This window comes from Garra rufa, chromosome 18 (genome assembly GCF_049309525.1).
Source record: "Garra rufa chromosome 18, GarRuf1.0, whole genome shotgun sequence".
In the NCBI taxonomy this organism is placed as follows: Eukaryota; Metazoa; Chordata; class Actinopteri; order Cypriniformes; family Cyprinidae; genus Garra; species Garra rufa.
In genome coordinates this window covers 41,898,931-41,911,309 of record NC_133378.1, presented here as the reverse complement: position 1 = coordinate 41,911,309, position 12,379 = coordinate 41,898,931, and the positions used below count along the sequence as shown (strand labels likewise).

General features: G+C 34.7%; 1 protein-coding gene across 1 annotated transcript in view; it reads right to left on the bottom strand.

The window, feature by feature from the left end:
• Positions 1–739: 739 nt before the first annotated feature.
• Positions 740–12,379, bottom strand: part of aimp1b (aminoacyl tRNA synthetase complex interacting multifunctional protein 1b) — a 17,604-nt gene continuing 5,964 nt past the window's right edge. Inside the window, exons 3-7 of the mRNA XM_073823708.1 lie at positions 11,733–11,846; positions 5,809–5,967; positions 3,289–3,506; positions 1,036–1,204; positions 740–964 (exon numbers count right to left, since the gene is read on the bottom strand). Of these exons, the coding sequence (XP_073679809.1) occupies positions 798–964; positions 1,036–1,204; positions 3,289–3,506; positions 5,809–5,967; positions 11,733–11,846 (827 nt within the window). The 3' untranslated portion in view covers positions 740–797. The remainder of the gene's footprint in view (positions 965–1,035; positions 1,205–3,288; positions 3,507–5,808; positions 5,968–11,732; positions 11,847–12,379) is intronic.

Genomic DNA, 12,379 nt, shown 5'->3' with positions numbered 1-12,379 from the left:
GTTAGTTTTTGGTTCCCAGAACATTATTTTGTTAAGGTTTGTTTTTGGTTAACCAGAAAAGTTTTCTTAACATTCCCAGAATGTTAGTTTTTAAGTTTGTAGAACGTTCCCAGAACATTATTATAACGTTTTTGGTTTCCATAAAGTTTGTTTTTTGTTTAGAACAATGTTGTTTTTAGAACAATTTTCTAATGTTTTCCTAACGCTATTATAATGTTCCCAGTGTGTTAGTTTTTGGTTTCCAGAACATTTTTTATGGTTTGTTTGCAAGTTTTATTATATTAATCATATATTCTGTACAAACATTCTGTTTATTTATGTTTTTAAAAATGATTTTGATCTTAATCATTAGTACTGTATGTCCAAAATGTTTAATGACCTGTTGACTCATCAATCCGCTTTAGTTCAGTAAATCAGGATAGGATGGTGATGATAATTCAGACATGTTATGTATAACCTATGAATAATATCTGTGCTGTTTTATTTTTTATCTACTGTTGGTCGATAGAGGGCGCAACAACCTGTCAAACCTGTCTGGAATGCTTCAGTTACTACAGTATGTCTGGCTCTTGAGTTTTGGCTATTTCTGATTAATATTTCAGCTTTTTTCTCTGTGTCATATAATGCCCTTTTGTAAAAGACTTCATGGTAGTGTTCTTTAAACACACTCTTATGGTGTTTTTATTATCATGTCATTGCTTGTTTATGCAGAACATGGAGGCCCTTTGTGCTTTTTTTAATAATTTATTGGTTAGATTTTGATGTTAGATGTCTTTGTTGTTTGTGAAGCTTGTCTGTTATTTGATTCCGCCGTTGGTGACGCTTGAGGCTCGGCAGAGGCCCTTCCCACGGACCTCAAAGGCCACGCCCTTATATGTGGCCACGCCCTTCGCATCTGTGCACAGGTCTGGCTGTAAACGCTCCCAGATCCGCTGTTTGGGATTCAGCTCTTTCTCAGGTTCGCCTGCCACATCAAACACAATCCGTTACAAACCGGCAGCGTTTATGAGCAAAAATTAGATGAGCGGATCTTACCGGGGTAATTCTGGAACGTGATTCTGTCGCCAGGCTGAGCAGCAGTGGGCGGAGTCAAGGGTTCCATTATCTCTTGATTGACAGCGCAGAGGAGGCGGGCCTGCGACTGAACGCCTCGTACCTTTATTGGCCGCACGTTACACAACAACACCACCAGACGACCGACCAGCTGAACACATAATCATAAATGAACAAAAAAATAATAATTTTATTCATGAACACGTGTATAATGATGCATTCGATTTCTATTTCAAATAAATGCTGTTCTTTTGAACTTTCCATTCATCTTTGAATCCTGAAAAATAAAATAAAATCACAGTTTCCACAAAAAATATTGTGCAGCACAACTGTTTCCAACATTGATAATAAATCAGCATATCAGAATGATTTCTGAAGGATCATGTGACACTGAAGACTGCAGTAATGATGCTGAAAATTCAGCTTTGCATCACAGACACAAATTACATTTGAACAGATATTCACATAGAAAACAATTATTTAAATTGTAATAATATTTTAAAATTTTTACTCTATTTTTGATCAAATAAACGCAGCCTTGGTGAGCAGAAGAGACATCTTTCAAAAATATACATATATATATAAACAATAATGTATATTTTTGACAAGTAAAAAAAACATGCACAAATGGCCAAAAATATATGCTAAAATATTTACAAAAATATGGTGATAATTATTTTAATGTCATTTATTTGTCTTTTCATGAAAACAGTCCAAAAATATTTTAAATTGCATTATTATTTCACAATATTGCAGTTTTTTTCTGTATTATTAATCAAATAACCACACTGCAAAAAATGCTTTTCTTACTTAGATTTTTTGTCTTGTTTCCAGCCAAAATATCAAAAAATTATTGAATCAGGAAGGATTTTCTAGACAAGTAAAAATTTGAGTCTTGTTTTCAGTAAAAACAAATCAAAATTAGGTGAGTTTTTGCTTAAAACAAGCAAAATAATCTGCTAATGGGTTAAGAAAAATAATCTAGCTGTCTGTTTGAAATAAGATTTTTTTTCTTACCCCATTGGCAGATTATTTTGCTTGTTTTAAGCAAAAACACACTTAATTTTCACTTGTTTTTACTAAAAACAAGATAATAATTTTTACTTGTCTAGAAAATCCTTCCTGATTTAAGAATTGTTAGATATTTTGGCTGGAAACAAGACAAAAAATCTAAGTAAGAAAAGCATTTTTTTGCAGTGCACAGCCTTGATTAGCAGAAAAGTCTCCTTTAAAAAGCATAAAAAAATCTTACTGATGCCAAGCTTTTGAGCGGCAGAGTATAGATGTCTATTTGACGTCTGTATTTATATCTGCAAGACGTATTTGGTTGCAAGCAGTACTTTTAATGCATTAAAAGTAACGCAAGTTATGTAATAATATTACTTTTTCCAAGTAACTAGTAAAGTAATGCAAATGTATTTTCAAATCAGTAACGCCAGTTACTTTCCCCTCCATTTATTGATTAAAAGCTCGCCTTTTGTTGAGAGAAATTGTGAGTAAGATGTTACTTTAGTTCTAGAATAAATGTGAACATGCATTCATTCATCTCACTCACTAAAAAAACAGATACAGTGTTTTTCAAAATGAATAAAACAAAGCTGCAATAATTAAATGTTAAATAATACAAATATCCTTTATGTATTTAATCCCATTTTATTAACTGATGTCTTTGCTGCCGACTTTCGATGATCCAGTTCATCCATACTAATAAGCAGAAATGACTCAAGATAATCTAACATTTGTTTTCCTTTTTTATTGCTGAAGAGTTGACATTTGTTCTTCTGCGGTCTACTGTACAGACGTCAATTTACTTTTCTCTAAGCCTGAGGCTTTTGGTGTGAAAAGGCTTTTACATTTGACAAAAATAGACTTTTTATATTAAAAACAAACAAGCAAGCCCTGCCCAGATTTTAAAAAGTAACGCAAAAGTAACGTAACGCATTACTTTCCATAAAAAGTAACTAAGTAACGTAATTAGTTTCTTTTTTAGGGAGTAACTCACTATTGTAATGCATTACTTTTAAAAGTAACTTTCCCCAACTCTGGTTGCAACTAGGATTTTTCCTATCAAATGTCAAACAGACGTCTATTAGATGTCTTTAAGACGTTTATGATTTAGAATGCATGTAAAACTGTCAGATGTTTGTACACAGCAGATGCTTTCCAGATTAAGTTATCTTTAACAGACATCTTGCAGACATACGTGTGTTATATGTTTCGAGGGGCGTGTTTAACCTGCTCTGGAGGCACGTGATTGGTCAATCCACTGACCACGGTTCTGGGGGCGGGTTCTCCTAACTCCACCTCCTGGACGTACAGCGACGCTGAATCTGGATGTTTCCGGACGTCCAGAATGCGGCCGACCCGCAGGTCCAGACGGGACACGTCGGGTTTCTGCTCACGCATCAGAGCGCATGCGGACTCAGAACTGTTCAGATGCGCCGCATCTAAACCTGAGACATAAACCAACACACAAATCTCTGAATACAAATGATACATGAACTATTTGGAAATCTGAGGGTGCAAAAAAAATCTAAATACTGAGAAGGTTGCCTTTAAAGTTGTCCAAATGAAGTACTTAGCAATGCATATTACTAATCAGAAATTAAGTTTTAATATATTTATAGTAGGAAATCTACAAAATATTTATACTTAAGGCGAGACATAATACTTACTCAGTTGATTGACATTGACATTTTTTGTATTACAAGTTTTCTAAAATGTTAGGTTTTAATACGCAAATGAGGCATTTTTTAATGAAACATGCGCTAAAAATCTAAACACTGAATGAAGTCAGTTTCAAAAATTCAAAATTCTTGTTTAATTTTTTTTGACATATTAGAGTCAAATGTTTTTACAAAAGGAATTTTGGGTCATTCCATAATTCAGAAAACACAGGCAGAAAACTATATATGTGACCCTGGACCACAAAACCAGTCATAAGGTTAAATTTTACAAAACTGAGATGTACCCATCATATGACAGCTCAATAAATAAGCTTTCTATTGATATAGGACAATATTTGGCCGAGATACATCTATTTGAAAAAATCTAAATACTGAGAAAATCACCTTTAAAGTTGTCCAAATTAGGTTCTTAACAATGCATATTACTAATCAAAAATTACATTTCGATACATTTACAGTAGGAATTTTACAAAAAAATCTTAATGTAACATGATCTTTACTTAATATCCTAATGATTTTTGGCATAAAAGAAAAATCAATAATTTTGACCCATACCATGTATTTTTGGCTATTGCTACAAATATACCCCAGCGACTTAAGACTGGTTTTGTGGTCCAGGGTCACACATATATATATATATATATATATATATATATTTTTTTTTTTTTTTTACAGTTTTTTGGAGAATAAAATGTATAAAATCAAACAAATTATATACAAACAAATCCCTCTGTAAAAACCTTCAGGATATAGACAGGAATAAAAAAGTAAAGTTTGGTGTGTGTAAGTGCTACTGAAGTGGAGATTTATGGCTCAGTGTAGAAGAAAAAAACTCACTGCCTTAAAAAAATATGGATTTTAATTTAAATCTATTGGCACAAATAGATAAAGTGCTATAAAAGAAACACTTAACAGTGTCTTTTGGGTGTTTTCTTTCCACTAGTCTGAAAAAACACTTTACGAAAAACCAAAAAGCCCAAAATCTCAAACTTGACAGGTGCGTGAAAAAAAAAAAACTGTTTTCCTTTTAATGTGAGACACTACAGGTGAATAGGGTAAAAACAATTAACTAATAGTTATCACCTTACTTACTCAGTTGATTGATTACATTGATAATTGCAAACATTTTTTGTATTACAAGTTTTCTAAAATGTTAGGTTTAAATATGCAAATGAGCATTATTTAATGAAATATGTGCTAATTTGCTTACATTTCTAGTACAAAAATCACTGGATGAAGTCAGTTTCAAAAATTCAAAATTCTTGTTTAATTTTTTTGACATTAGAGTCAAATGTCTTTACAAAAGGAATTTTGGGTCACTCCATACATATATATATATATATATATATTTTTTTTTTTTACAGATTTTTGGGGAATAAAATGTTGTATAAAATCAAGCAAATTATATATAAACAAATCCCTCTGTAAAAAACTTCAGGACATAGACAAGAATACAAATGTAAAGTTTGGTGTGTGTAAGTGCTACTGAAGTGGAGATTTATGGCTCAGTGTAGGAGAATAATGAAATATGTATTGTAACTGAAATCTACTAGATCAAGTGCTTAAAAAGAAACACTTAACAGTGTCTTTTGAATGTTTTCCTTCCACTAGTCTGAAACCAAAAAGCCCAAAATCTCAAACTTGACAGGTGCATGCACTGCAAAAAAAATGCTTATTTTACTTAGATGTTTTGTCTTGTTTCCAGCCAAAATATCTAAAAATACTTAAATCAAGAAGGATTTTCTAGACGAGTAAAAAGTCCAAATTAAGCGTGTTTTCTCTTGAAACAAGCAAAATAATCTTGAAATAATCTTGTTTTCTCTTTGAAATAAGATTTTTTTTCTTACCCAATTGGCAGACTGTTTTGTCTTGTTCTAAGCAAAAACTCACTTAATTTTGGCTTGTTGTTTTCTGAAAACAAGAAAATAATTTTCAGATATTTTGGCTGGAAACAAGGCAAAAAAATCTAAGTAAGAAAAGCATTTTTTGCAGTGTGACAAAACAGTGTTTTTGCCTGCAGTGTAATATCCTAATGATTTTTGGCATAGAAGCAAAGACTGTGGCTCACCTCTCCTCTCTCTCCTGCGTCTCCCGTCGTGTCGGGTGTGAGCGGCGCTCGTCTCTGATCGTGTAGATGGGGCCGTTTGTGACGGAGGGGTTGTTTCACCCAGCAGGGCGCTTTTAGTTGCGATCGTTGCCGTCAGAACTCTCTCTTGATGCAGTTTTACTAAAAGACACATGCATGTGCTATTGCATATCTCATATGTGACCCTGGACCACAAAACCAGTCATAAGGTTAAATTTGACAAAACTGAGATATATAGAAAAACACCTTTAAAGTTGTCCAAATTAAGTTCTTAGCAATGCATTTTACTAATCAAAAATTACATTTTGATAGGTTTACAGTACGAAATTTAAAAAAAATCTTCATGTAACATGATCTTTACTTAATTTCCTAATGATTTTTGACATAAAAGAAAAATCAATAATTTTGACCCATGCAATGTATTTATGGCTATTGCTACAAATATACCCCAGCGACTTAAGACTGGTTTTGTGGTCCAGGGTCACAAATGGTCGACACATGTTTTCTATGAGAAGGAATTAGAGGTGGGCGATATGGCAAAAATATCATAACACAATTTTTTTCAGAAATATCACGATTCATGATCTAACTAACTTCCCTATTTTAAAACCAAAACCTTACAAGGTAACAAATATAAAACACAAAGAATGGCAGATGTTTAGGCCAAAGTGGCCGAAGATAAAAATCTTTGTCATTATTTCATCGTTGTTATTAAAAAATAAGAACATAGGCTACATGTTACAAATACACCTAATACACAAATAAAACAAACGGTTCTTTCATTTTCTGGTACAGTTGGTGTATTTATCAGTAGCATTTTTAGAAAATAAAACACTCTATACACCATATAAAGTGCCTTGCAAAAGTAAACCCTTTCATATATATATATATTTTTTTTTTCAGATTTTGTTTTTGTTGCAGCATTATGTTAAATTGCTATTTATACACCATAATGACAAAGCATAAAACAGGTTTGTAACAACTTTGCAAATCTATTAGAAATAAAAAACTGAAAAGATCCCGTTGCATAAGTATTCATACCCTTTTCTGGGACACTCGAAATGTAGCTCAGGAGCATTCATATTGCTTCTAGATGTTCCTACACTTGGAGTGGAGTTAAACTGTGGCAAATTCATTTGAGTGAGTCTGATTTAGAAAGACACACACCTCTCAGAAAAGGTCTAACAGCTGAAAATGCAGATCAGAGCAAAAACCAAGATAACTGCCTGTAGAGCTCAGTGACAGACTTGCGTTAAGGAGATGATCTAGAGAAGAGTTCAGAAACAAATCTGCTGCATTGAAGGTTGACAGAAGCATTCTCCATAATGGAAGACGATTGGAACAACTAGGACTCTTGAAAATGTCCAAGCTGACAGAGATGGAGAGGTGAAAAGGTGAGGCAAAGAATGGCAGATAATTGCCAAATGCAGATGTGCAAAGATGCTCACATCAGACCCAAAAACACTTGAGGCTGTAAAGCTGCTTCAACTATGTACTGAGTTAAGAGTATGAATACTTACGCAATCTACTTATTTCAGTGTTTTATTTTTAATAAATTTGTCAAATTTGCAAATCTGGTTTTTGCTTCGTCATCATTATGGTGTATGGAGTGTAAACTGATGTGGGGGAAAAACTAATTTAAAGTAGTTTAACATAATGCTGCAACAAAACGTGAAAGGCACTGTACATAAATTATACACTGACTCTTATTATAGCAACTGTATTAAAGTTCTTCAGTTAAGAGCAGTGAGTGATTTTCTTTTGTGTTTTGTTTGTGAACATAAAACTTTATTTTCGAATAATGCGGGTAACCAAACAGTTGTTGGTCCCCAGTTACTTCCATAGTATTTTTATTTTTATTTTTTCCCATTATCAAAGTGCTACTGTTATCCACATTCTTCAAAATATCACAAAAGAAAATTAATAGAGATTTGGGACGATATGTGAGTGACATTTTTGGGTGAACTGTCCCTTTAATGACAATCGGCAGCCTGTCGCTTTAAGAGCTGCACGCATCTAATGTCTACAAGTGTGCATCCGTTTTTCTCTCAACTGTTTACTTTCACTTCAGACATAACCAACTGTGTTTATATGTATTCCTTGTGTGTTTGTGACAGTATTAGCCGATCAGACGCCAAAGATTAGTCCAGTAATCAGGCGCTGTTTGACAAGCTCATGCCAGAACAGCGCGCAGACAAAATAACGTTATTTAACCGGCAAGGCTTTAAGCACATGCATATTTTTGTAATTGTGAAAACAGCGTCCCGTGAGTGAATGTGTGTCGTGTTGTACACTGTACACTGCAAAAAGTGCTTTTCTTACGTAGATTTTTTGTCTTGTTTCCAGCCAAAATATCTAAAAAATCTTGAATCAGGAAGGATTTTCTAAACAAGTAAAAAATATTATCTTGTTTTTAGTAAAAAACAAGTCAAAATTAAGTGAGTTTTTGCTTAAAACAAGCAAAATAATCTGCCAATGGGGTAAGAAAAAAAATCTTATTTCAAGCAGACAACTAGATTATTTTTCTTACCCCATTGGCAGATTATTTTGCTTGTTTTAAGCAAAAACTCACCTAATTTTGACTTGTTTTTACTAAAAAACAAGACACAAATTTTTACTTGTCTAGAAAATCCTTCCTGGTTCAAGAATTTTTAGATATTTTGACTGGAAACAAGACAAAAAATCTAAGTAAGAAAAGCATTTTTTGCAGTGTAAAAAGTTTTCACCAGTTTCAAAACCTAAGTTTAGCAGCTGCCTTAAAATGTTAAGTTAAATCAACTCATTTTTATTGTGCTAGGTTAAAATGACTTAATCTGATTTAACTTAAAACAGGGTTTCTGCAGGATCTTCAAATCTTATTTAATGCTTTTTAATGCCCTTTCTAACATTTTTAATGCCATACGCAACCAATAACTAACACACCTGTGTATGAATGCGTCTATATTATAATGCATTTTTTCATGCGGTCTTACAATGAGGCAACAATGAACATATATTTCTCTGCTAAACATAATTAGAAATGGATCAGGAGACTAAAAATTAAAATGGCAGCTTTTTTTTTTTTTTTTTTGCAGATTTCAAAATTTCAAATATCATCAAGTCTGAACAGAAACTCTTAGAGGCTAAAACTGGCCGCTCTTAAAAAGTCTGTGTCACACAATTTTGGACCGGCCAAAAGCAATTACCAAACTGGTTCCATGTTTATCATACTTCGCGACAGTGAATCAAAGTTATTAATTATACAGGCTATATTCAAGATAAATTGGTCATATTTGTTTCTTCAACACTATCTAAAGTTTTAATGCCCGTATAAAACAATTTTATGCTTTTTAAAGGATAACTATTGCCAAAATGCAACCTGGGCTGTTTTTGTTTTTTTTTACTGTAAATGAGACAAACTTATATCTAAAAGCATAGTTACAATAAACGAGCCGTTTTTGAGATTGACCGTGATTTCGTTTTGCAGTCAATGGCCGGTGAATGGGAGTACTAGGGGCATAACTTTGAGCGCATCAAAATCGATATTTTTACAACACTAAGAAGACTCGACACACCATGAAACTTTGCTCGAAGTATCGCCTGGGTCTCTACCAAGCGGCAACCTCCCGCTCTCTCTATTGAAACCAACACGGAAGTGGCTTAAACTGCAATTCATCAACTGGCCGCTAGAGACTGGCTGCAAAAGGGAGTCAGTCCCATTGACTCCCCATGTTAAAATGCCCAAATTCACAGCAGAAAAAAACATGTTTACAGCCTGGTTCAAAAAGTGGTTTTAGACTATATAGCTAATCTCGCCCTTCATGTCAACTGTGAATGGGGTGAATTTTTTTATAACTCATCCGTTTAAGTTATATTAAGCCGTAAAGTTCTGCATAATTAAGGGAGTGGCCACTTGAGTGACAGGGGGATTGCCGCTGCTGTCACCACTGGCACGCTAAGTAGGCGTGGTTTCAGCACCCAGCTCCACCCACGTCCCGCCTCTTTGCCCATTTTCGATTATCCGGGAGTGACGCGCGATGACGCGATTCCAAGATGGCGACGGCGAATCCCGCCCACTATAGGCTTCAAAATCGCTCTTCAGAAACCTACGGATGACGTCACGGATACTACGTCCATATTTTTTACAGTCTATGTGGTCTCTACACATGAACTCCAGCATTGGGAACATTGTTCGTGTTCACAGAGTTTACTAAAAAGAAAGTTTTTGAACAACTCACTTACACTGTTTGGGTTTCCGCTCACGGCCGTCTCGCCAGTCAAGAAGTGTCCATCTCCGAATGCGAATGAATGGACTCCATAGGACGAAATATTAGGCTTATATGAGGCTCTTTTTACAACTTAATATTGTTTTTTTTCTTGTGACAAAACAACGAATTAGCCGTGAATTTATATGGAAATATGCTTTAGGAGCTATCCATCTTTACTCTCCTCGCATTCGGAGATGGACTCTTCTTGACTGGCAAGACGCCGCGAGCGAAAACTCAAACAGTGAAAGTGAGTTGTTCAAAACCTTTCTTTTTAGTAAACTCTGTGTACACAAACAATGTTCTCAATGCTGGAGTTCATGTGTAGAGACCCAGGCGATACTTCGAGCAAAGTTTCATGGTGTGTCGAGTCTTCTTAGTGTTGTAAAAATATCGATTTTGATGCGCTCAAAGTTATGCCCCTAGTACTCCCATTCACCCGCCATTGACCACAAAACGAAATCACGGTCAATCTCAAAAACGGCTCGTTTGTCGTAATTATGCTTTTAGATATACGTTTGTCTCGTTTACAGTAAAAAAAAAAAACAGCCCAGGTTGCATTTTGGCAATAGTTATCCTTCAAAGGAACACTCCACTTTTTTTGGAAATCATTCTCCAACTCCCCCCGAGTTAATAAGTTGATTTTTACCGTTTTGAAATCCATTCAGCCGTTCTCCTGTTCTGGCGATATCACTTTTAGCATAGCTTAGCATAGATCATTGAATCCTATTAGACCACTAGCATCACGTTCAAAAATGACCAACGAGTTTCCATATTTGTCCTGTTTAAAACGTGACTCTTCTGCAGTTATATCGCGTACTAAGACCGGTGGAAATGCAAAGCTTCAATTTTCTAGGCTGATAAGATTAGGAACTACACTCCCATTCCGGCGTAATAGTCAAGGAAGTTTGCTGCCGTAATATTCCTGAAGCAGGAGCAGTAATACCACGCAGCACATGTGCAAATGCTAAACTAGCTGGGAACTCATTTCTGATAATACTCCGCCTGCTTCGGCCATATTACGGCAGCAAACTTCCTTGACTATTACGCCGGAATGGGAGTGTAGTTCCTAATCTTATCAGCCTAGAAAATTGAAGCTTTGCATTTCCACCGGTCTTAGTACACGATATAACTGCAGAAGAGTCACGTTTTAAACAGGACAAATATGGAAACTCGTTGGTCATTTTTGAACGTGATGCTATTGGTCTAATAGGATTCAATGATCTATGCTAAGCTATGCTAAAAGTGATATCGCCAGAACAGGAGAACGGCTGAATGGATTTCAAAACGGTAAAAATCAACTTATTAACTCGGGGGGAGTTGGAGAATGATTTCCAAAAAAAGTGGAGTGTTCCTTTAATGCCATTTAAGGCCTTAATTTTTGCTAAATCAATTTAATGACTTTTAATGCTTTTTAATGCCCAGCGGAAACCCTGTAAAAATTTAAGGCAGCTCCTGAACTTAGGTATGTAAGTTGAATATGGTGAAAACTTTTTTACAGTGTACAGTATATTAATACGGAGGCACACTATAGCACGATACTACCATATTTATTCAAAAGCAGAATGTGGAGACATTTTAATCGTCCACGATCAAAAATCATCATATCGCACACCCCTAGTAGGAATGATGTTCTCATGCATTTGTGTGTGTTTTAATTACCTGTTTTCCGCTTCTGTGTTTCATGCAGGAGATTCTTCAGATCATCGATGTCTTTCTTTAATTTGGCATTTTCAACAAGCAGCTTCTTCTCTTCTCTCACGGACGCCTGCAGCACTACAGCACCGCGAACAAACGCAAAAACAGAAACTATGCATAAACAACATAAACAACAAGCCAGGGTTCGTACAAATACTGTAAAATGACTTTTCTAGCACTACTTTTTTGATTTTTAAGAGCTTCAATCAGAGATCTCACTTATGTCTTCTATTCCAAATTTTAAAAAAAGAGAAATAGACAAATCAAATGTGACCCTGGAGCACAAAACCAGTCTTAAGTCGCTGGGGTATATTTGTAGCAATAGCCAAAAATACATTGCATGGGTCAAAATGATTGATTTTTCTTTTATGCCAAAAATCATTAGGAAATTAAGTAAAGATCATGTTCCATGAAGATTTTTTGTAAAATTCCTACTGCAAACATATCAAAATGTAATTTTTGATTAGTAATATGCATTGCTAAGAACTTAATTTGGACAACTTTAAAGGTGATTTTCTCAGTATTTTGATTTTTTGCACCCTTAGATTTCAGATTTTCAAATAGTTGTATCTCGGCCAAATATTGTCCTATCCTAACAAACCATACACCAA